We start from the raw sequence: 26183 nt of genomic DNA on the forward strand, positions 1-26183 counted from the left end.
CGTAAAGAATGAAGACACATGTAAGGTTGGCGGCACTTTATTGTTAATGTTTAAGGTGTATTGATATGTGGAATCTGATTGGATTGCTCTCTATATATATAAGAGGGGTCTAGGATCCGGGATAGCGCCTCTAGGATCCGGGATAGCGTCACCCCAAAGCGCGTTTCGTCACGTTCAGCCTTCGTCCGGGAGCGTCTCGCTCCCGGACGAAGGCTGAACGTGCCGAAACGCGTTTTGGGGTGACGCTATCCCGGAGCCCGCAGCTGTCTCTACTCTCCTCAATTTGCACTTGCACTTTTTCCTCTGGTCAGTATCGTATTTGGGCTCATGTATATGGCTTTTTATTGTTGCATCGTCTCGGCATTATTAGAGCCTATAGTTCAGGCCATAATACCAACTTATTGCTTCTCAATAGCATTATACTTGTAGTCGGGCACTTACCCTTTATTCACAAAATATACTTGTGACCTATTGAGGTATTGGCTTTTCATCATATACTTTGTATACTTGTGAATATATAATTATTTTTATTGCACTTTTTGGAGTGGCTCCACTTTCTTTTTTTTTTGGGATCCATTAGCTTATTGGAGTCCACAGCTTGACTTACAGGTAAAATAGGGGATACCATGACTATTTATAGTGGGTATATAGAGTCCTCTTTCTGGCTTTGGGACAATCCCTTTTTCCTCCTACGAATGTGCGTTATTTTGGTTCATCTTTTCCTACCATGTAAACTCTAGTGATGACATCGCCGGATCGGTGACTACGTTCTAAAATAAATCGTTTATTAACAATTGGTAACAAGTTTGGAGATGCAGTATATGATATATGTATAAATGTCAGATATCCTATGTACATGGTGAATATATAGATGTGTTATCTGCATCATTTACTGCTCTGAATTGACTTCTCTCCCGTGTGAATTCTCAAATGTTTAAGAAGTGTTGTTTTCCCAGCGAAACATTTCCCACATTCTGAACAAGAAAATGGCTTCTCTCCTGTGTGAGTTCTTTTATGCTTGACAAGATCTGATTGCTGAGTAAAACGTTTTCCACACTCTGCACATGAAAATGGCTTCTCCCCTGTGTGGGTTCTTTTATGCTTAACAAGACTTGATTGCTGAGCAAAACATTTCCCACATTCTGAACACCAAAACGGCTTCTCTCCTGTGTGAGTTCTTCGATGTTGAACGAGAGATGATTTCTTTGTAAAAAAATGTCCACATTCTGAGCACGAAAATGGCGTTTCCCCTGTGTGAGTTCTTTGATGTTGAACAAGATGTGATTTCTCAGTAAAATATTCTGCACTTTCTAAGTATGGAAATTGCATCCCCCCTGTGTGAATTTTTTGATGTTGAACAAGTAGTGATTTGTTACGAAAACATTTCCCACACTCTGAACACACAAATGGCTTCTCTCCTGTGTGAGTTCTCTTATGTTGAGCAAGATTTGATTTTTGAGCAAAACATTTCCCACATTCTAAGCATGAAAATGGCTTTTCTCCTGTGTGAGTTCTTCCATGTTGAACAAGAGTTGATTTCTCAGTAAAACATTTTCCACATTCTGAACATGAAAATGGCTTCTCTCCTGTGTGAATTCTTTGATGATGAACAAGATGCGATTTGTCATTAAAACATTTCCCACACTCTCCACATGAAAATGGCTTCTCCCCTGTGTGAATTCTTTGATGTTTTACAAGATGTGATTTGTCAGTAAAACATTTCCCACACACTGCACATGCAAAGGGTTTCTCTCCCGTGTGAACTCTTTTATGTTGAACGAGATGCGATTTCTGAGTAAAACATTTCCCACACTCTAAACATGAAAATGGTTTCTCTCCTGTGTGAGTTCTTCGATGTTGAACAAGATTTGATTTCTCAGTAAAACATTTCCCACATTCTGGACATGAATATGGCTTCTACCTTGTACAATCTCTTCGATGTCCAACACTTCGACTATTACTATTATTTTGCCCAACATCCTGTGATGACTGAGAAGACAGGACCTGTATATAAGGATGAGATGACAGATCTTGGCTGTGAAGGGCTGAGGGTGTATCTGGGATAATGGAATGTTCTTCATATGTATCTTGTGTGATATCATCATCTGCTTTATAATCTGAAGATATAAGATTCTCCTCTGATCTCCTGCTACAAGAATCTGCAGAGAATAAAACAGATTTTATTATCAGTATTAACCCCTTAACAACTCAGGAAATTTAGCATTTTCATTTTTTTCCTCCTCTCCCACCTATAGAGCAGTGTGAGAGCTTGTGCTTTGCGGGACCAATCTTACTTTGTAATAACACCCTTTATTCTCTGTGTTGTATGGGACTTCTATGAGCAGTCATTGGATTGCTTATACAGATCAGCGCAGTACGTATGTACTGCACTGACCCATTAGAGCCGACCATAGTCAGCTTCGGGCTCACATAATAATTGATCGGAACCGCGTGACCGCTTCGCGAGAAGCCGATTCGGAACACTGCACCACCAATGACGCTTACTAAGGCTGTATAAATTCTGATCTAAGCTTTGACAGCAGCATCTAAGTGGTTAATAGCCAGCATCAGAGAATGCCCCGGGTCAGCTACTAGCAGCGGACCTCAGCTGATGAATGCAGCCAAGAGCCACCAGGTAAGGAGGGGCTCGAATCACCCATAAGGTTTTTACTCGAGACTCCTACCCCCTCTATACCTGGTGGCACCTGCCTGTATTCAGCAGCTAAGGGTCACTGCTAATAATTGCTTATTAAAAGGTTTTATATACACGTAAATCTTCTCCGGAATATGACATATTGGAACAATCTTATCATTCTACCATGTGTTCTGTCTCAACAACACTGATGGCACTACATAGTCCAGCATGTCCCTAACACTACACAACAAACCCAATGATCACTGTCTATAGTCGCCTGTAATGTCTAATTCCCTCACTGTATATAGCCCCTCCTTGTTCCCAGTCTCCTTCCCTCTGTCAATCTATCCTTGTTCCCATGTATGTACCCCTACCACTCTATATACCACAAGGCTTCTTCTTTTCAGTCATTCAAGCAGAGTAAAGCTGTACTGTGGCAGACCTGTATGATAGAAATACATATGAAAAACGTCATAAACACAGCATAGCGCCTTTACTCATATCTACAGGGATTAATTGCGACAACAGTATATCTACAGGTTGTAACATAGCAGCGGACAATTAATGGTTACTCCCCTTGGAAAACATTTTTTCTAAATCAACTGGTGCCAGAAAGTTAAACAGATTTGTAAATTACTTCTATTTAAAAATCTTAATCCTTCCAGTACTTATCAGCTCCACAGGAAGTTCTTTTCATTTTTAATTTCCTTTCTGTCTGACCACAGTGCTCTCTGCTGACACCTCTGTCCATTTTAGGAACGGTCATAGGTTTTCTATGGGGATTTGCTTCTACTCAGGACAGTTCCTAAAATGGTCAGAGTAAGAAAAAAAGAATCACAGCGCAGCACTCACCCTTCCAGTGGTTTATTTCAGATCCATAGACAATCCATATAGTGATCCAGGTACAGTGGGGTTCGTGGGGAAGACAGGAAACGTTTCGCGGCAAAAACAGCTTGGTCATGCCTAAAATCTTCAGGTGTCAGAAGAGAGCACTGTGGTCAGACAGAAAGGAAATTCAAAAAGAAAAAAACTTCCTCTGTAGTATACAGCTGCTGATAAGTACTGGAAGAATTACGATTTTTAAATAGAAGTAATTTACAAATCTGTTTAACTTTCTGGCACCAGTTGATTTAAAAAAAAAAATATTTCCAGTGGAGTACCCCTTTAAAATGCATAAGCCTTATAAAGACACTGTATGTAACATAATATCTTCCTAGATGTTAAATAGCAACAAAGTAAAAAGGATGTACAAGTGACAGGGCTCTGCCCTGTTAATACAGTGTTCATAGATATTTTGGTTTCCTCATACACATATTATATCTTCCTATTTGGGACATAGCAGCACACTAAAAAGCATCTATTATCCTTTTAAAGCGACTGTACGTTTGCATTTTTGGATCAATCAAACTTGCCTTATACCTACCTGGTTGTAAGAAAACTAACCTCCAAAACTTTGTTTGGTAAAGGAATTGTTGGAAGGGGTAGAGGACAGAAGACCCCTTCCGTGTCTTCTGCCAGTAAAAATGTTGGTAGCAGTACCATCACCAGTACAGGAAGCAGCAACAGCAGCCAGGTGCCTGGTGGTAGTAGTATCAGCAGCCACATCAGCAATCCCAAGTTCTCACTGCCTGCCAGAGTTTATGTGGTTTCAATGGATCATCCAGCTTTTCTGGGCTGGATGAGTCATAAGTATTCTGAGGAGGAGGCAGAGGACTCTGACAATATGACGGTGAGACACCTGTCAGTGGATTACTCCTTGTCTACAGTCACATGGTGCAGTGGAAATGTCCATCCTAGACGCTGTGTTTCCTTATCTCTGTCTTTGTCCCCCCCCCCTCTCACTGCTACGCAGAAGGCTAGCACTAGCCACATGGAGGAGTTGTGGCACGGTCAGGTGGTGCAGTGAGGTGGCACAGTCAGGTGGTGCAGTCAGGAGGCACAGTCAGGTGGTGCGGTCAGGTGGCACAGTCAGGTGGTGCAGTCAGGTGGCACAGTCAGGTGGTGCAGTCAGGAGGCACAGTCAGGTGGTGCGGTCAGGAGGCACAGTCAGGTGGTGCGGTCCCTGTCCAGTATTCTGCTGTTTGGAAATTCTTTTCTACTTTACCAGATGCAGATAACGTGGCAATATGACGTCTCTGCAAACAGAGAGTAAGCCACGGCCAGGGTCCGAGTATAGGAACTGCATCTCTACGTGAACATATGGAGCGTCACCACAAGGCCATCTGGGACAGTCTAGACGCCCGACAACATGCTGCTGCTGGTACTGCTGCTCCTCCAGATCCCTCCCCACTGTCTATCAGTCAGGCCTCATCGCCAGGCAGCACATTCTCTGTCTTGTCCTCATCAGTGTCGTCTCCTCCCCGATCCTGTCAGTTCTCTATTAGGGAATCTATGTCCTCCAGATAACAGCATTCTTCTCGTCACCATGTTGTATGGGCCGCAATTCACACCTGGCCAAGCTGTTGGTGGAGCAGGCGCTCTCATACCATCTTGTTGTCTCCATGGCCTTCAGGCAATTGATGGAGTGTGCCCAGCCCAGGTGGCGCTTATCTAGTCCTCAAGAAAGCCGCCCCCGCTTTACACAATCATGTGATGGAGAGGATGTTCCAGTCTATGCAGTTTGTTGTCTGTTTGCAGAACAGTGCATGTGTCCTCGGTATGATGTAATAACTACGACCAGGGCCAATACATGTCTTTTACGGCTCACTGGGTCAACATCCAACAGAATGAGGCTCCACCGCAATGAGGCCAGGAAATTGTAGTGACAACTCCATGGTTGCGCCAATAACATTAACCTGCTGATACCACCCACCTATCCTCCTCCTCATGTGGGTCTTCCTCCATGAACACCTTCCAAGGGGTAGAGTTCCACCATTCCTATGCTTTTAAACGTGCCTTCCTTTACCTATAGCGCCAAAATGGTCTACCTCCACAATGCCTCATTTACAACGTTCCAACAGGGTGGAACTCGACTTTACACATGTTGGACCACCTGTACCGGCGGCGCAAATCGCTGACAGACACCCTAATTCATCAGACGATTTTTCGGGCCAGTGTGACTTTCATGAATCACTTTAAACCATTTCCAATTCCATTGTGCACAATAACAGTCGTCCCAAAAATCGCTGGTTATTATTTTCCATCTACATAGCCACACGCGAGCTTGTTTATCGCCGGAACAATCTTATCATGTGCATTTAAATTGACCAGCCCCTCTTGTCCATCATCACCATTCCTACTGGTAGTTTCAACCAGGCCTACACATACACAAACATTGATCCCCAAATCCTCATTTTATTGACTATTTTTGACTAAAAAGCTGTTGCTACTCCCAAAACAGAGCATTTTTTTTGAACCCTTGACAAAATCCATGACATCTTCACTTTTAAACTTGCCTTCCTTTACCTACAGCGCCAAAATGGTCTATCTCCACACTGCCTGTACCATGTCTGTACCACTAGCACGAAGCGGTGACAGACATTCTACTGCAGCAGACTGACGATTTTTCCAGCCAGTGTGACTTTCAGCCGGGGGACAGCTAATCAGGGGCCCCTGTCGTGTGCTCAGGTCTTTCGACGAGTATACCAGGTTTGTCAACAAGTACAACTGCGTATCTAGTGTTGTAATGCTGCTGATATTTCTTTTAGAGAAAATACTAATGGTGATGATTGAAGGAGGCGGAATGGAGGAGAGTTCCCATCTGGCTGCCAGATCCTCCTCCTCAGTGAGACCTGAGCAGGAGGATTAAACAATGGACTCTGTGGAAGGGATAAGGGACATGAACCCTTCGCAAGGTGACACTGATGATGACAAGGACCATGACCAAACTAGGCAGTACGGGATGAAGGCAGAACAAGCTGGACCCTCAAAAAATCTGGCGAGGATGGCTAGCTGGAAGCTTTCTTGCATGCGCAGTGACAGGCATATTGTAAGCTTTAACCCCTTAAGGACCACAGGCTTTTTCATTATTGCACTTACGTTTTTTCCTCCTCACCTTCTGAAAACCATAACACTTTCAATTTTCCACCAACAGACCCATATGAGGGCTTTTTTTTTGCGCCACCGATTTTAATTTGTAATAACATCAATAATTTTACCACAAAATCTACGGCGAAACCCGACAAAAAAATATTTGTGGGGCTAAAGTGAAAAAAAAATAATACATTTTTTTAGGGGCTTCGGTTTCTACGCAGTGAACTTTTTGGTAAAAATGACACCTTATCTTTATTCTGTGGGTCCATACAATTAAAATGATACCCTACTTATATAGGTTTGATTATGTTTTACTTCTGTTAAAAAAAAAGTTATAACTTTATGCACGAAAATTAGTAGGTTTAAAACGTCCTACTCTGACCCCTATAACTTTTTTATTTTTCCATATACGGGGCAGTATGAGGACTCATTTTGTGCGCCGTCATGATTGTTGTTAGATGGGCCTTTTTTAACGGTTTTTATAAAAAAAATTTTAGAGTATACAAAGTGACCAAAAATATGCAATTTTGGAGTTTAGTATTTTTTTACGTATACGCCATTGACCGTGCGGTTTAATATACGTTATATTTTTATATTTCGGACATTTACGCACACGGTTATATATGTTTATTTTTATTATGTTTTTATTTTTTTTATATGGAATTTGGGAAAAGGGGGGTGTTTAAAACTTTTAATAAGGAAGGGGGTTAACGTGTGTTTTTTTTTTTTTTTTTTTACACTTTTAGTCCCCTTAGGGGACTTTTAGGAGGAATCATTAGATTCCTCATACAGATCAATGTGATTCCATAGAACCACATTGATCTTTGTGCTCTGCACTCGAATGATAAAGCCTGGTTATGCCAGACTCTATCATTCTCAGAGCCGCAGCCGGCACAGGAACGGGGAGGTAAGCCCTCTGGCTACCTAAGCAGGGGATCACTCCAACCCCACCCTGCCCCTACCCCAGCGATCACGCTACGGGGGGCGATCCGCCCACTAGACCACCAGGGAGTGTATACAGGTCCCTTCAAACGCCGCAGTCAGCTTTGACAGCGGCGATCTAAAGGGTTAATGGCTGGCCGCGTATCGGATATTAACGCCGGCCCTCAGATACAAGAATCAGCAGGGCCGACCGGTATGGCACGGGCTCGAGTCGGAAGCCCGCACCATACACTGATAACAGCACAAGGATATGTGTATACATCCTTGGTCATTAACCAGTTACGGTAAGAAATGACTACTGAATAGCAACACTCTTAGACCCTCGGTTTAAAGTGTACCCGTCAGATCCAACAAAAAAGTTTTTTTAAAATATATCACTCAGTACCTAATCCTGACCATGTACATCTATTTTTTATGCGTCTAGCACCTTTATTAATTTTTTTATTACACTTTTAATTTAGCTCACTAGTCTGAATTCCTCTCAAAGGGAGGGGGCGTGGCCTCACTGTGCAGGTCTCCACCCCCTCCCTCAGTATGCTGTCTGCTCACATCTCCCCTAGCATTAGCAAAACTACAACTCCCAGCTTGTCCTCACTGACAGTAGCGGGACACAAGCTGACAGTGGGAGGAGTCCTGCGCTCACAGATGTCAATCAAGGAAGTATGTCCATGACGCATGGACACAGCAGGACTAGTATGTGTCCAAGCAGTAGGGATCGACTGATAATCACGATTTTGGGCATTATCAGTATCGGCAATTACCTTGCCGATAAGCTGATAATGCCCCGCACCCCGCACTGCCCCACCCCCCCGCACCGCCCCCCCGACCCACCGGACCCCCACCGCACCGCCCCGGCTCCATTGCCTCCCCCATCCCCGGTTTTATAATTACCTGTTTCCGGGGACCACGCTACTTCTGGCTCCTGCTGCGTCATGCGTTACGCTGTGCGCAATGACGAGTGACGTGACGTGCGCGACGTGACGTCCCCGCCAGTGCGCACAGTGACAGCTCAGGAGGACGCCACCGGAGTCAGATGTAGAGTGGATCCCGGGCCCCAGGAACAGGTAATTATAAAACCGGGGATGGGGGAGGCAATGGGGCCGGGGGGTCGGTCGTGGTGCGGCAGTGGGGGGAGTGGTGGCGTGATAGGACTCAGGACCCCCGGACAGGCAGGGGGAGAGAAGCGGGTGGTGGCGGCGGCCTATGGCACCGCATAAGCCACTGCAGTTCATTGATTTAAAGCGCCCACTTTAAATCAATGATCTGCAGCGGTGTTGCGGGTGGATAAACAGCTGATAACTTATACCGGAATATCGGTATAAGTTATCGGCTATCGGCCCTAACCTCCACCGATTGGTATCGGCCCTAAAAAAACGATATCGGTCGATCCCTACCAAGCAGGCAGGGGGGGCAGTTGAAATACTGAAAGTTTTCTAATGAAAGCAATTGCAAAAAATATTGGTTATACATGTTTTATAACATAGCAAAAGTTTTCGTATCTGACAGTGCCCATTTAAGGCCAAAATGGGGGGAACTTTTCTTACCTTCTCAGAAGGAGGCTAAATTGGAGATCTATAAGGAGAACCTACGCAGCCAGTTTGCCACGACTTTCAAGCACCAAACACCTGCCACATTGGGGCCCAGTCTCCGCTCTCTGCTAAATAAACACTCTACTCCCTCTGCCAGAACTACCCCTGCAAGAGGAAGGAGCAGCAGCATCTTCACCCTGGAGCACATGATGACCAAGTTTGTGCATCCGGTATTCCCCTGTGACATCAAACGTCATTATTGGAATGTGACACACCACATGAACAACCCGACCTACCTCAGTAGTGCCCTTTCTCTGACAGACACCATGAACCCAGAGAAGCTTCAGAGTGAGTGTTCACCCCTGCAGGTGGCGTGGTCACCCCGAAGCAGGCATGGATTATTGAGGACTTTAAACCTCATGTGCCAGATGCCACTGATTAAACAGAACTACCACCACCTCCTGCTGTACGCTAACTACTACTATTTCAGTCAGCCACCTCCTGCTGTATGCTTATACCAGCTGCAAACTCCTGCGGGGTGGATACCTGTGGGAATGTCCTCCCTATACTGCTCATCAAAGCTTACATCTGTCTCTTCTTCCTTTATGTCTGTAGCATTAATATAGATAAGATCTATATCCTCCATATTTTGCTCTTAAAGAGGACGGGGACACCTCTCTGGTGCTGTTCTCTTACTGGAACTGACTGTAGGGAACACGTACAGAGACTGAATTCATTCTTTACATACAAATAATGAGAGGACGTGTGTATATAGTCATGTCTATTACCTGGTGATGTGAGGGGCTGCTGATCCTCCATCATGACCTGATCCTTGTACTGATCCTTGTGTCCTTCTACATACTCCCACTCCTCCATGGAGAAATAGACCGCCACGTCCTGACACCTTATAGGAACCTGACACACAATGATACAGTCATCACCCCGACCCCTCCAGTGGTGTTACTGTATAATGTCCCAGCATTCCCAGCAGTGTCACCTCTCCAGTCATCACCAGACCCCTCCATTACTGTATAATGTCCCAGCAGTGTCACCTGTCCAGTCATCACCAGACCCCTCCATTACTGTATAATGTCCCAGCAGTGTCACCTCTCCAGTCATCACCAGACCCCTCCATTACTGTATAATGTCCCAGCAGTGTCACCTCTCTAGTCATCACCAGACCCCTCCATTACTGTATAATGTCCCAGCAGGGTCACCTCTCTAGTCATCACCAGACCCCTCCATTACTGTATAATGTCCCAGCAGTGTCACCTCTCTAGTCATCACCAGACCCCTCCATTACTGTATAATGTCCCAGCAGGGTCACCTCTCCAGTCATCACCAGACCCCCCCATTACTGTATAATGTCCCAGCAGTGTCACCTCTCCAGTCATCACCAGACCCCTCCATTACTGTATAATGTCCCAGCAGTGTCACCTCTCCAGTCATCACCAGACCCCTCCATTACTGTATAATGTCCCAGCAGTGTCACCTCTCCAGTCATCACCATACCCCCCCCATTACTGTATAATGTCCCAGCAGTGTCACCTCTCTAGTCATCACCAGACCCCTCCATTACTGTATAATGTCCCAGCAGTGTCACCTCTCCAGTCATCACCAGACCCCTCCATTACTGTATAATGTCCCAGCAGTGTCACCTCTCCAGTCATCACCAGACCCCTCCATTACTGTATAATGTCCCAGCAGTGTCACCTCTCCAGTCATCACCAGACCCCTCCATTACTGTATAATGTCCCAGCAGTGTCACCTCTCCAGTCATCACCAGACCCCTCCATTACTGTATAATATCCCAGCAGTGTCACCTCTCCAGTCATCACCAGACCCCTCCATTACTGTATAATGTCCCAGCAGGGTCACCTCTCCAGTCAGCAGCTCCATCATCTTGTTGATGAGTTCTAGGATCTTCTTTTCATCCATTTCCTCATGTATCAGGGAGTGAGGTGGGGGCCCCGGGTTTGGGCTCAGGGTTCTTCCCCATCCTTCACACACAGGGGCCCGACAGCGTCCACTAGAGGACTTCTTCACTACTGTGTAATCCTGTGTATTGAGAGACACATTAATATCACTACATACATTCCCAGAATCCCTCACCTCTCCAGTCATATCCATCTGTTATTACATAGATAAGAATGAGGTCATGTGACATCACTCCCAGAATCCCTCACCTCTCCAGTCATATCCATCTGTTATTACATAGATAAGAATGAGGTCATGTGACATCACTCCCAGAATCCCTCACCTCTCCAGTCATATCCATCTGTTATTACATAGACAAGAATGAGGTCATGTGACATCACTCCCAGAATCCCTCACCTCTCCAGTCATATCCATCTGTTATTACATAGATAAGAATGAGGTCATGTGACATCATTCCCAGAATCCCTCACCTCTCCAGTCATATCCATCTGTTATTACATAGATAAGAATGAGGTCATGTGACATCACTCCCAGAATCCCTCACCTCTCCAGTCATATCCATCTGTTATTCCATAGATAAGAATGAGGTCACGTGACATCACTCCCAGAATCCCTAACCTCTCCAGTCATATCCATCTGTTATTACATAGATAAGAATGAGGTCATGTGACACCACTCCCAGCATCCCTCACCTCTCCAGTCATATCCATCTGTTATTACATAGATAAGAATGAGGTCATGTGACATCACTCCCAGAATCCCTCACCTCTCCAGTCATATCCATCTGTTATTACATAGATAAGAATGAGGTCATGTGACATCACTCCCAGAATCCCTCACCTCTCCAGTAATATCCATCTGTTATTACATAGATAAGAATGAGGTCATGTGACATCACTCCCAGAATCCCTCACCTCTCCAGTCATATCCATCTGTTATTACATAGATAAGAATGAGATCATGTGACATCACTCCCAGAATCCCTCACCTCTCCAGTCATATCCATCTGTTATTACATAGATAAGAATGAGGTCATGTGACATCACTCCCAGAATCCCTCACCTCTCCAGTCATATCCATCTGTTATTACATAGATAAGAATGAGGTCATGTGACACCACTCCCAGCATCCCTCACCTTTCCAGTCATATCCATCTGTTATTACATAGATAAGAATGAGGTCATGTGACATCACTCCCAGAATCCCTCACCTCTCCAGTCATATCCATCTGTTATTACATAGATAAGAATGAGGTCATGTGACATCACTCCCAGAATCCCTCACCTCTCCAGTCATATCCATCTGTTATTACATAGATAAGAATGAGGTCATGTGACATCACTCCCAGAATCCCTCACCTCTCCAGTCATATCCATCTGTTATTACATAGATAAGAATGAGGTCATGTGACATCACTCCCAGAATCCCTCAACTCTCCAGTCATATCCATCTGTTATTACATAGATAAGAATGAGGTCATGTGACATCACTCCCAGAATCCCTCACCTCTCAAGTCATATCCATCTGTTATTACATAGATAAGAATGAGGTCATGTGACATCACTCCCAGAATCCCTCACCTCTCCACTCATATCCATCTGTTATTACATAGATAAGAATGAGGTCATGTGACATCACTCCCAGAATCCCTCACCTCTCCAGTCATATCCATCTGTTATTACATAGATAAGAATGAGGTCATGTGACATCACTCCCAGAATCCCTCACCTCTCCAGTCATATCCATCTGTTATTACATAGATAAGAATGAGGTCATGTGACATCACTCCCAGAATCCCTCACCTCTCCAGTCATATCCATCTGTTATTACATAGATAAGAATGAGATCATGTGACATCACTCCCAGAATCCCTCACCTCTCCAGTCATATCCATCTGTTATTACATAGATAAGAATGAGGTCATGTGACATCACTCCCAGAATCCCTCACCTCTCAAGTCATATCCATCTGTTATTACATAGATAAGAATGAGGTCATGTGACATCACTCCCAGAATTCCTCACCTCTCCAGTCATATCCATCTGTTATTACATAGATAAGAATGAGATCATGTGACATCACTCCCAGAATCCCTCACCTCTCCAGTCATATCCATCTGTTATTACATAGACAAGAATGAGGTCATGTGACATCACTCCCAGAATCCCTCACCTCTCCAGTCATATCCATCTGTTATTACATAGACAAGAATGAGGTCATGTGACATCATTCCCAGAATCCCTCACCTCTCCAGTCATATCCATCTGTTATTACATAGATAAGAATGAGGTCATGTGACATCATTCCCAGAATCCCTCACCTCTCCAGTCATATCCATCTGTTATTACATAGATAAGAATGAGGTCATGTGACATCACTCCCAGAATCCCTCGCCTCTCCAGTCATATCCATCTGTTATTACATAGATAAGAATGAGGTCATGTGACATCATTCCCAGAATCCCTCACCTCTCCAGTCATATCCATCTGTTATTACATAGATAAGAATGAGGTCATGTGACATCACTCCCAGAATCCCTAACCTCTCCAGTCATATCCATCTGTTATTACATAGATAAGAATGAGGTCATGTGACACCACTCCCAGCATCCCTCACCTCTCCAGTCATATCCATCTGTTATTACATAGATTAGAATGAGGTCATGTGACATCACTCCCAGAATCCCTCACCTCTCCAGTCATATCCATCTGTTATTACATAGATAAGAATGAGGTCATGTGACATCACTCCCAGAATCCCTCACCTCTCCTGTCATATCCATCTGTTATTACATAGATAAGAATGAGGTCATGTGACATCACTCCCAGAATCCCTCACCTCTCCAGTCATATCCATCTGTTATTACAGATAAGAATGAGGTCATGTGACATCACTCCCAGAATCCCTCACCTCTCCAGTCATATCCATCTGTTATTACATAGATAAGAATGAGGTCATGTGACATCACTCCCAGAATCCCTCACCTCTCCGGTAATATCCATCTGTTATTACATAGATAAGAATGAGGTCATGTGACATCACTCCCAGAATCCCTCACCTCTCCAGTAAGCCGGAAGAGTATCTGTAGGGTGAGGTTTATGATCCTGTCGGCCATCTTGTTCCTGTCTCTCTCCATGGTTGATGGGTCATCCAGGAGAATTCTCTTATATAGAAGATATCAGCAGAGGATCCTGGATTGGAGAAACCTGAAGGGAAGAAGAGGAGACGATGATAAACCGCACCAGATTCTATGGAGAAATAAAATCCATTTCCTGGAGATAATCTGGGGAAACATCTGAGGAGACATTATAGGAGTTTTCAGATTTCTCTATAAAACAAAATCCATTGTCCGAGGGCTGTAAAATAAGAGACTAGAGCGCACTCCCCTCTCCCGTCCAGTGGTGGCGCTCTGGTCCTCCAGGTCTTCTGAGGTCGCTCTCCCTGCTCTGCTGAAGACATTGTGAATCCATTTCTCCTAATCTCTGAGGCTGCGGATGTCCGCCATTAACCCCTCAGATGCCGTGATCAATACAGATCACGGCATCTGCGGCAGTGCGGTACTTTGAATGGTTGATCGGATCGCTGCCGTGGTGATCCGATCATCCAGCATGGCGGCCGTCTCCCGACCCTGCTCTGGTCTGAGATCGAGCAGACCAGAGCAGAAGATGACCGATAATACTGATCAGTGCTATGTCCTATACATAACACTGATCAGTATTCACAAGCAAATGATTGCTATAGATAGTCCCCGATGGGGACATAAAAAGTGTTTAAAAAAAAAGTTGAAAAATGTAAAAATAAAAAGTAAAAAAAAAGTGAAAAATCCCCTCCCCCAATAAAAATAAAAATGGTCTGTTTTTCCCATTTTACCCCCAAAAAGCGTAAACATATTTGGTAACGCCGCATGCGTAAATGTCCGATCTATAATGATCCCGTACGGTGAATGTCGTAAACGTAAAAAAAAAAAAAAAAAATACAAAAATGCAGCTTTTAAAAAATTATCTAAAGGTTTTATATATTCAAATGTGGTATCGATAAAAAGTACAGATGACGGCGCAAAAAATGAGCCCTCATACCGCCCCCTATATACAGAAAAATGAAAAAGTTATAGGTGGTCAAAATAGGGCGATTTTAGATTACTGATTCTGTACAAAAAGTTTTAGATTTTTTTTAAGCGGTACAAAAATATAAAAGTATCTAGTCATGGGTATCATTTTAATCGTATTGACCCACAGAATAAAGAACATGTGTCATTTTTACCATAAAGTGTACAGCGTGAAAACAAAACCCTCCAAAATGTGCAAAATTTGGGGGTTCGCCGTACATTTTATGGTAAAATGAGAGGATTCATTACAAAGTGCAATTGGTCACGCAAAAAACAAGCCCTTATATGGGTCTGTAGATGGAAATATAAAGGAGTAATGGATTTTAGAAGGAGAGGAGGAAAAAACGAAAAGGCAAAAATAAAATTGGCCAAGCTCCTTAAGGTTAAAATGGGCTTGGTCTTTAAGGGGTTAAAAAGCCTGATTCTTACATGGCCCCGATCCCCGTAGGTATGCCGCAGATCCCGTTCTCCTCGTCCTGTTACCTTCTCTGTGCTACCACCAACCAGCTGGCTTCAGGACCTTCCCCACTCAGCCAATCAGAGGCCGCAGCAGTGTCATGTGTCAGGCCAGTAATTGGCTGATTGAGCCAGGAAGTCCTGTAAGTCCTATAAGACACAAGGGACATGTGACATGGGGGTGTGATATGGGGGCGTGACATGGGGGGGGGGAGATGTGACATTAGGGGTTAAAGGGGTACTCCGGCCATAAGACATGTCTGACCGCGGTGGACCCCAGCAATCTTGCATTCAGCACCCACCTCTTTGAGCTGCACGCCGCGCTGCCAGCTCACAAACTGCCGGGTGCCAACCACAGGGCCGGAGTATTGTGACGTCATGACTCCGCCCCCATGTGACATCATGCCCCGCCCCCACTATGCAAGTCTATGGGAGAGGGTGTGAATGCCCCGCCCCTGCTATGCTTCTGTCTAAATCTATGTGAGGGGGCCGGAGTATCGTGACATCACGACTCCGCCCCCTGTGTGACATCACGCCCCGCCCCCGCTATGCAAGTCTATGGGAGGGTGCGTGAGTCACGCCCCCTCCCATAGACTTGCATAGCGGGGGTGGGAGTGACTTCACACGGGGGGGGGGGGGGGGGGGGAATCGTGACGTAACGATACTCCGGCCCCGTGGTCGGCACCCGGCAGTTTGTGAGCTGGCAGCGCGGCATGCAGCTCAAAGAGGCGGGTACCGAATGCAAGATTGCAGGGGTCCCCAGCGGCGGGACCACCGCAGTCAGACATCTTATCCCCTATTCTTTGGATAAGGGATAAGATGTCTTAGGGCTGGAGTACCCCTTTAACATGAATTGGGGGGGATAGAAGTGAAATGAAGAGATTGGACATGAAATTGGGGGTTTCACTATTTGTTTATTATATTGTAATCGCACGTTGTGAAGCCCTAATGTCCACGGTGACATCATCATTACGGATGACCATTGGGGCCGTACGGCTGGGCTTATGATCTAGAAGAAATGCCAAGTCAGGGTTAATGACTATTTCCCGGTTTCGGAAGGCGTCTCCACTCCCCCTCAATGTCCTCTATCTCACCAGGATACAGAGCACGATCATAATCCTGGAGTTACGGGAGACGGTCGGGCGATGACTTTCATCAGGACTTGATCACTGGATATAACGGTCATATTGGGTAAACGGCGCTGACATCTGTCCTGTAATATAACAGCGTTTACCACATTGTCCTCCTCAGTTATTGACGCGGTCACATGACACTTCTCTGCGCTTTTCGTACTCGGATTCACATAAAGCGTTGGTGGGATCATAGGTGAATGGATCCGCGTCACACTGGGAATTATTGTCCCGGAATGTTACGCGATTGTCGAGAATCCGGGCAGAAAGCCAATCTGGTCTCCGGGGTTGGTACCACACTATGTCGGGAGTTTGAATCCTGACGTGGATGTTGTCCCTCCAGGAACCGATCTTATAGACCCTTTTCATATGGAACATGTTTGTGGTAACAAAGGGGAATGAACAGAGGGGCTCCGAGCAGAGAAGGGACCTGCAGTCCTTTACCATCCAGACATCCCCTGGGGGGCAGTATAGGCCGGAAATCAGGTCGGCTGGTCGGCACGGCGCTCCCTAGAAAAACAACCGCACAGCGCCATGTCTAAGCCACGCCCACCTACATTATTTTATTACAAAAATGGGATATAAACTTATTAGGGGAGGGGCTTCTATTACAAACCATGAATAACGCTCTGCCATAGTGATCAGTGTTATCGGTGCTCGGCTTATACAGGCTGTGGAGGTGTCTGTATACTTAGAGCACCGATCTGAGCACAGAGCATGGTAAGGGGCCCTCCGGCCGTCATCTCAGCTGATCTAGACTCCGCCCCCAACAACTGCATTTTACTCATTTTAGATCCTGCATTCGACTTTGATCACGGGGTGGATCTTAAGGGTTAAAGGGTTACTCCGCTGCCCAACAATCGGAACTATTAGTTCCGAACGCTGGGTGCGGACTTCTGTGGTCACCCCGCCCCCTCGTGACTTCACACCCCGCCCCTTCAATGCAAGTCTATGGGAGGGGGAGTGACGGCAAGTTCTGGATAATAGTTCCGGACGCTGGGGAGCAGAGTAAGTCTTTAACGGCGATGAGCGTCATTAGTGGTGAGTGCTGGCTGCTTATAGCTCCTGAGCTCACCTCAAAGTCCCATATGGGGCACAGAATGTAAATATACATCGTGTCCTTAAGGGGTTAATAATAATCATCCCCAATAATCCTGATCTGATGGTGACCGCACACACATACCTGTATCTGTAGAGGAGCCGTGTGCTTACAGGACCTGCGATGATGTCACCGTCATGTGATCAGTCACATGGAGGAGGAGGAGTCACATGATCAGGGGCTGCTGCTCTGAGAGATCTCCACACACAACACAACAGCAGTGACTGCCCCACCAGGACCTGCTCTGTATCTGCTACATGCTGGAGGTGTAGGACCTGTGATGATGTCACAATCATGTGACCACTACATTTGGGGGCAAAGTTTAGCAGTATAGATGTGACTGAGGCTGAAGGACCTGTGGGGAGGATCATGTGACAGGAGTGGGCGGGGCTGAGCAGTGCAGGAGAGAAGAGATTGCGGTAAAGGACCTGTGATGATGTCAATGGAGTGCACGGAGCAGATGAGTCTAGAGCAGCCGCCCCTGATCATGTGACTCCTCCTCTCTCCTCCATGTGACTGATCACATGATTTTGACATCATCGCAGGTCCTGTAACATATAAAATAAATTAGGAAACCAGATGCTTCTCTGCAGATCCAGGTATGTGTGTGCTCTCAGATCCCACCAACAGCACAGATGGTATACTCCACCCCCTCCCCGCACACTGGTATGACCCATGCCCCGCCTCCTCCATATAGAGGCCGATCCCCTCCGTCCTGTGATTTCTCCTTTGGGGATTATTTTTTATTTTCTTGTATTTTTTGTGGTTGTTAGTATTAGACTAGCTGAGTACCCGGCGTTGCCGCTTTTTTCTTCCTAATCTTTGTTGGAGAGGATTTTGACTTCATATCCCGTCCTCCTATCCCGACCTCCTATCCTGACCTCCTATCCCGTCCTCCTATCCCGACCTCCTATCCCGTCCTCCTATCCCGACCTCCTATCCCGACCTCCTATCCCGTCCTCCTATCCCGTCCTCCTATCCCGACCTCCTATCCCGACCTCCTATCCCGTCCTCCTATCCCTTCTTCCTATCCCGTCCTCCTATCCCTTCTTCTTATCCCGATCTCCTATCCCTTCTTCCTATCCCGACCTCCTATCCCTTCTTCTTATCCCGACCTCCTATCCCGTCTTCCTATCCCTTCTTCCTATCCCGACCTCCTATCTTGTCGTCCTATCCCGTCCTCCTATCCCAACCTCCTATCCCGTCCTCCTATCCCGTCCTCCTATCCCGTCCTCCTATCCCGACCTCCTATCCCGTCCTCCTATCCCGACTTCATTTCCCAACTTCCTATCCCGACCTCCTATCCCGTCTTCCTATCCCTTCTTCCTATCCCGACCTCCTATCCCTTCTTCCTATCCCGACCTCCTATCCCGTCTTCCTATCCCGTCTTCCTATCCCTTCTTCCTATCCCGACCTCCTATCCCGTCTTCCTATCCCTTCTTCCTATCCCGACCTCCTATCTTGTCGTCCTTTCCCGTCCTCCTATCCCGTCCTCCTATCCCGTCCTCCTATCCCGACCTCCTATCCCGACTTCATTTCCCAACTTCCTATCCCGTCTTCCTATCCCGACCTCCTATACCGTCCTCCTATCTTGTCGTCCTATCCCGTCGTCCTATCTCGACCTCATATCCCGACCTCATACACCGTCCAGTCTTTGTGAGATGGGGTGTGGCTTGCAAGCCGGACTGACACATTCACCAGGAGATGCGGAGCTTGTGGAGTAAGGTGCTGGAAGTCCCATATACTTAAATGGAACTTGAAACAAAAACCCATCTTTTATATAAGGGTGTAGGTAAGGGTTAATTTAACTATCATATCTTTTTATATGACATATAAGTAACATGTGACCAGGTATTACTGAAATATCTCCAGCCGTACAGAAGTTATGGGGGAACATACATTTCCCATTGATTTGCATGGGACTTTACACAAAACCCCGACCCTCACAAATGGGGGTAGTTAAGGGTTAAATTAACTGTCCTATATTTTAATTGGACATATAAGTAACATGTGACCAAGTATTATGGAAATATCTCCAGCCGTTTGGAAGTTATGCAGTAACATATATTTCCCATTGACTTGTATAGGACTTTAACCCCTTAACGACGCAGGAGGTAAATGTACGTCTTAGTGAGCTGGTACTTAACACACCAGGACGTACATTTACGTCCTATGCAAAACCTCGAGCATCGGAGCGATGTTCGCGTCATGCGCGGCAGGTCCCGGCTGCTGATAGCAGCCAGGGATCCGCCCATAATGGCCGACATCCGCAATCACACAGATGTCCGCCATTAACCCCTCAGATGCCGTGATCAATACAGATCACGGCATCTGCGACAGTGCGGTACTTTGGATGATCGGATCGCCCGCGGCGCTGCTGTGGCGATCCGATCATCCAGCATGGCGGCCGGGGGTCCCCTCACCTGGCTCCGGCCGTCTCCCGGGGTCTTCTGCTCTGATGTGAGATCGAGCAGACCAGAGCAGAAGATGCCCGATAATACTGATCAGTGCTATGTCCTATACATAACACTGATCAGTATTAGCAATCAAAGGATTGCTATAGATAGTCCCCTATGGGGACATAAAAAGTGTAAAAAAATAAAAAATAAAAAAAGTGAAAAAAATTGGAAAAACCCCCTCCCCCAATAAAAACGTAAATTGTCCCATTTTCCCTATTTCACACCCCCAAATTTTTTTTTATATACATATTTGTTATCGCCGTGTGCGTAAATATCCCAACTATTAAAATGAAATGTTAATGATACCGTACGGTGAACGGCGTGAATGTAAAAAAAAAGTTCAAAATAGCTGCTTTTGTATGACAATTTTATTCCCCAAAAAATTTATTAAAAAAGTATTAAAAGTTTTATATAAGTAAATATGGTATCAATAAAAAGTACAGATCATGGGGGGCGTGTCCTGCTATGGTACGAGCAAGACGCTGAGGTACAGAGCTCCGTCACCCAGGCCGTCATATTGGGGGATATCGCCACTATAAATGGTCGGCAGGAGATCAGGAAAGAGGGGACACTCCGCCAAGACACCCAAGCACACAGGGACCCCGATCCGGAACTTCTTCGGCCCACTGAGAGACCTGCAGGAGCCACCGCAGAAGATGCCGGCCCAGTCCAAGATGGCGCGGGACCAGCAGGGCTCTACTACTCCCGCCCACTCCCCTCCAGCCACGAGGCAACGCACAGCGGGGACCGGAGCGGCGCCGCATGGGACCCCGCTCCCGGCACTACTGGACTTACCGACCAGAGCCCCTCGCGGCCCCACACAACCTCCGCTGCCACCGGGGACTGTGGAGACCGGGCTCCGGGTGACACGGCAACTGCCGGAAGAGACGCGTGGAGATGCGCAATGTACTTCACAAACGCACCTCATGGACTGCCTCATAGAGGATGCCTGCGGGCAGCCGGGGACCCACGCTGGAGCTGCGTCCCGAACATCTTGGACGGAGGTGAGTGCTGGAGGGGTCCTGAGCACGCCACCACCCCAGGCCCTGTCTCCTATGCTCTCTACTGCCATGGAGGGATGCAGGGCTCCCTCTCCATCCCCTAGCATCCCCTCCATATTCAGAAGCCAAGAGGGACCCCCCTCACCATCCTCCCCTCTCAACCCTCCAGAAGGAGAAGGGGCGCATGATCTGCCTACCCAGGATGACCCCCACTTTATCCAGGGATCTCCCACTGCATCCCCAACCTGGCTGTCGCCCTCCCTGGCCCATAATCTGACTGCCATGACTGGGGACCTGGCCTCTGAAGGGCCTCCACAGAGGGGACAAGGTATGCAGGGCCAGGGGTCTCGTCAAGTGCCTGCTGGCTCCCCGGAGTACATGAATATTGCTTCCACCCTCCCACCACCTGCCCAAGCGGTGGCTCTCCTTAAGGGGCACCCCGAATTACAAGCACTGCTGGCACTGCTACCCACGAAAGCAGATATGTCTGCGTTGGCTTCAGATCTCAAATTTGCCTGGCGCCAGGACTTGCAACCTGTTAAACGCGATGTAGCCGACATGCAGGGTAGGATTAGAGCTCTGGAGGACTTTAAAGACTCTGTTACTGTCTCACTAAAGGACATGCAAACTGCTCTGAATGCTCAAACTTCCACACACCACGCCTTTGCGGATCACTTAGACGACATTGAGAACAGAAACCGGAGAAATAATGTTCGTATACGGGGCCTTCCTGAGGCTACCAGAACGCCTGACCTGCATGCCACGGTTACCGGGATTTTCAACCTGATACTGGGACACCCACCAACTACTCATATTGAAATTGACAGAGTCCATCGGGCTCTTAGGGCTCCCAGCACGGACCCTTCTCGACCGCGAGACGTTATCTGCCGTATCCACAAATACACAATAAAGGAGCAACTCATGCAGAAAGTGCGCCTACAAGGGGACATAGACTTTGATGGAGCTATCCTACAAATTTATCCTGACCTGTCCCGCCGCACACTGAGGCAGAGGGCCCTACTACGCCCGTTGCTGAGACACCTGCAGGAACGTAACATCCCGTATAGATGGGGATTCCCGTTTGCCTTATATGCCACCTCTGGAAACCAGACAGCCTCCTTACGTCACCCGGGAGACCTCTCTTCCTTCCTGACTGCATTGGGACTCCCACCTTTGGCGCTACCTGAATGGATCGCCTACCTGAGGGACCCTTATGCCCCCCCCCAACCTTGAGACCTTTACAACGCCCCCAGAACCGGCGCCTGGCTGATGGGGAACCGCTCCCTCAGAGACGCCGGCCTACCAGATCGGAGTCGAGGGGAATGGAACTGTGATTGAATGGAACTGTGATTAAGTTTCGCATCAACGATCAATACTGTCTCCGAGCCTGCTGTTGACCGCTTGTATACCCTCCAGTGGGCCACCTGATTTTCTGCCGGCCCTATCAATGACTATACTCCTGTCATAATCTAGTTCCCACCCACTCTCCCTTCCCCCCCCCCCTTCCTCTCAATCACCTCTTCCTACCCCCCCCCTCCCTCTCTACCACCTCTTCCTCCACCCCACCCTCTCCATCACCTCTTCCTTCCCCCCCCCCTCCCTCTCTACCACCTATTCCTTCCCCCCGCCCTCTTCACCATTCCCTCTCCCCCCCCCACTCCTTCCTCTTCTTGCCCCCTCCCCCCTACACCTCTCCCCCTGCCCTCTCCTCCATTTCCCCTCCCCCCCACACCCCCACCTCCCCATCAGTAGCATTTCTCCTACGAGCTGCTGCTGCTCCCCCCTTATCTTGAGTTTAGGCGGTGGTATCACAAACTGCCGCCGCCTTTGTTTAGCAGTTGTAGAGGCCTGGGATTGACGGACCCAGCCGATAGTTCTAGTTATTTCCTGATTTCGTTGGGCGTTTATAGAACTTGCTCTGATACTTTCACATCGTACCCTTCCCCCCACTAGGGTAGGTGTAGTTTACATACACCAGATATGCAGACGTCTAGTGCTGCAGGTAGATTTATTTGCAAGTACACTTGCTTTTTCTTTTACAGATCTTGTGTTTTTATTTATTTTTCCTTTTCCTAACTTTCTCTATTTCCCTTGTGTGTCTTTTTGCCCCCCGATCTAGGACTTGGGACTTGCCGCTGACCCCTGCACTCCGAACCCCCTCCTCCGGACTCAGTGACTACGAGCATCATGTCGGACGTTAAGGTAACCACTTTAAATGTCCAGGGTTTTAATACCCCGGAAAAGAGGTCCCAAATTCTATACCACTTACACAAAAACCACACAAAAATTTTATGTCTCCAGGAGACTCACTTTAAGACAGGCCATATGCCAGATCGCCTGGGTCGATACTTCACCACCTGGTTCCATAGTACAAACTCTGAGTCTCGCTCGAAGGGGGTTTCGATTGGTTTCCATCGTTCCCTACCCTTCTCGGTCCTGGACGTCAGAACCGACCCTGAAGCCAGATTTCTGTTTGTTAAGGGGACGGTTTTGGAGCAGGTGGTGACTGTAGCGACGATTTATGCCCCTAACTCACTGCAAATCTCATTCCTCACACGTACGCTAGAGGAATTGTCCTCATTCACACAGGGCATGTTGATATTGGGGGCGACTTGAATTTAGCTATACAACCCCTGCTGGACGCTTCCGCGCAGCGCTCTGCTGTCTCCTATAGACAACTTAGTACACTCAGGAAACTTTTGCACTCCATGCAGCTGTGCGATGTGTGGAGGCTCCAGCACGCCACTGATCGAGACTATACATACTACTCTAGCCCCCACAACATTTACAGCCGACTGGACTACATATTCCTCCCTCACTTTTACTTACCCAGAGTGACATCGTCTCAAATTGGGAACTTATTCCTGTCTGACCACGCACTGGTCCACTGCACAATATTCTTCCCCACCCTCACCAGACCGCAATATAACTGGAGATTAAACGAATCTCTACTTCTTGATACGCTCTGTCTGTCCGATCTCAAAACCACCATAGCACATTTCAGAACTGATCACGTTTCTGATGATACGCCACTCCCCACCCAATGGGAAGCACTTAAATGTGTGTTGCGGGGTGTGCTGATCAGACATGGCTCCCGCCTCAAAAAGGAGAGATCGGAGAGACTGCGGCGTCTTCTAGAAACATTGTCTTCCCTGGAGGCACAACACAAGCGGTCTCTACAGTAATCCTCTTTACGTGCCCTCATCAAAACCCGCCACGACATCTGTACCCTCCTTAACGATGGTTACAAATACTACCGACAGCACTGCTCGAAGACTTTCTATGAGTGGGGAAACAAACCTGGGAGATTCCTGGCCAGGGCACTGAGAGACAAGAGAGCTGCGCTCTATATCCCGTCAATCACCACGTCCCAGACTGGGAGGTCCTTCCTTACGAAGGATATCCTTGCCGCATTTGAGTCTTATTATACCAATCTCTATAATCTCCCATCGCCCGCCGACACCCTAACATCGACCTCACCCCACCTCTGCCTGACTGACTATATTACCGATACATCCCTCCCCAGACTGTCTGAGGAGGACGTTGAGCTCTTGGAGGCCCCGTTTGGGGAGGAGGAGCTGGCCACGGTGATTAAGAACCAGTCATCGGGGAAAAGCCCCGGTCCAGATGGATTCACGGCCAAGTTTTACAAGTCCCTGGGGGATGACCTGCTCCCCCTCCTGCACGGGGCGTTCAATGCTATCTCCCTCAAATCTAATTTCCCGCGAGACGCCCTGAATGCCCATATTGCAGTGATACCTAAGGAGGGCAAGGACCCCAATTTATGTGCCAGCTACCGCCCCATCTCCTTGTTGAACGTTGACACCAAACTATTTGCCAAGCTGTTGGCGAATCGCCTGACCACTGTTCTTGGTCCCCTAGTCCACCCTGACCAATCTGGCTTTGTTAAATCGAGGGAAACCAGGGACAAAACTGTCAGAGCATACTCTATCATACACCAGGCCAAGACATCTAGCCAATCATTAATGTTGCTGTCACTTGACGCCGAAAAGGCATTTGACAGGGTGGACTGGGGGTTCATGAATGCTGTCCTCGTGCAGATAGGACTGGGCCCTTCAATGCTGGGACGAATCTTGGCCCTATATAATAGCCCCCAGGCGAGGGTGCGAATTAACGGCTCCCTTTCATCTCCCATTCCAATCCGGAACGGCACGAGACAGGGGTGCCCTCTCTCCCCCTTGCTTTATGTTCTGTGCATGGAACATCTGCTGATTGCCCTAAGATCGAACCCTGCGATTACTGGGTTTCGACAGGGGGTGGAGAGTCACACCTGCTCTGCGTTCGCGGATGATTTGCTCCTTTACGTCGCGGACCCTCTGGTCTCCCTGCCAGCTATATTGCAGACCATAGAGACGTACTCTCACTTTAGTAACCATAAAATCAACCTGACCAAAAGTGTTGCCCTCAATGTGACCCTCCCTGAGGAGTTGGTGACTCGACTTAAGGAAGCCCACCCTTTCAGATGGTCCTCCACATCCATTACCTATCTGGGTGTCCAGGTGCCCGCGAATCTATCGGACTGTTACGCCCTTAACTTTCAGCCTTTGCTGTCTACGATTGAGGGGGACTTGCGGAGATGGACGAGGGATACCTTTTCGTGGTTGGGTAGAGCGAACATCCTTAAAATGAATGTTCTCCCGAGACTCCTCTACCTATTCCAGACTGTGCCTGTCACCCTCCCCCCCGCATTCTTTAAAAAGATAAACAAGCTGTTTAGGGACTTTATCTGGGCAAACAGGCCATCAAGGATAGCCAGGCAAGTCTTAATGAGAAGTAAGCAGGCGGGGGGCCTGGCGGTCCCGGACAGTCAGGCCTATTATGTTGCAGCCACTCTGGTGAGATTCCTAGACCTCTTTCACGGTCACGCGTCCAAGAGATGGGTGGGATCCGAGTTGG

At 47.4% G+C, this 26183-nt stretch overlaps 3 protein-coding genes across 9 annotated transcripts in view; 1 reads left to right on the forward strand and 2 right to left on the reverse strand.

Moving 5' to 3' along the window:
* Window positions 1-33: 33 nt before the first annotated feature.
* LOC130309750 (oocyte zinc finger protein XlCOF22-like) lies at window positions 34-1917 on the reverse strand (the record flags this gene model as incomplete). Its single annotated transcript, XM_056552348.1, has 1 exon — window positions 34-1917. A coding segment is annotated over one exon (1032 nt), but the record flags the coding sequence as incomplete, so codon positions are not given.
* On the reverse strand, window positions 1769-14219 carry LOC130298968 (gastrula zinc finger protein XlCGF66.1-like). Of its 4 annotated transcripts, XR_008850192.1 has the most exons (6): window positions 14075-14219; window positions 10957-11136; window positions 9867-9993; window positions 9625-9783; window positions 3022-3077; window positions 2021-2159 (listed from the first exon to the last, which is right to left on the reverse strand). XR_008850192.1 is itself a non-coding variant. In XM_056551382.1 (5 exons), exons 1-4 carry the CDS (start codon window positions 14150-14152, stop codon window positions 3043-3045), a joined length of 420 nt encoding a protein of 139 aa, XP_056407357.1. In that variant the 5' UTR covers window positions 14153-14219; the 3' UTR covers window positions 2021-2159; window positions 3022-3042. The 4 variants fall into 4 exon arrangements, 3 of the variants coding, with proteins under 3 accessions (XP_056407356.1, XP_056407357.1, XP_056407358.1); XM_056551382.1 differs by lacking the exon at window positions 9625-9783; XM_056551381.1 differs by lacking the exons at window positions 3022-3077; window positions 9625-9783 and having other exon boundaries at window positions 1769-2159.
* A 4063-nt stretch (window positions 14220-18282) lies between these two features.
* The window catches only part of LOC130299116 (oocyte zinc finger protein XlCOF7.1-like), a 42846-nt gene continuing 34945 nt past the window's right edge, over window positions 18283-26183 (forward strand). Inside the window, exon 1 of one of the 4 annotated variants that reach the window (XM_056551395.1) lies at window positions 18283-18405. The gene's annotated coding sequence lies outside the window, so the exon portion shown is untranslated. The other 3 variants (XM_056551401.1, XM_056551397.1, XM_056551396.1) reach the window with 3 other exon arrangements.

This window comes from Hyla sarda, chromosome 1 (genome assembly GCF_029499605.1).
Source record: "Hyla sarda isolate aHylSar1 chromosome 1, aHylSar1.hap1, whole genome shotgun sequence".
In the NCBI taxonomy this organism is placed as follows: Eukaryota; Metazoa; Chordata; class Amphibia; order Anura; family Hylidae; genus Hyla; species Hyla sarda.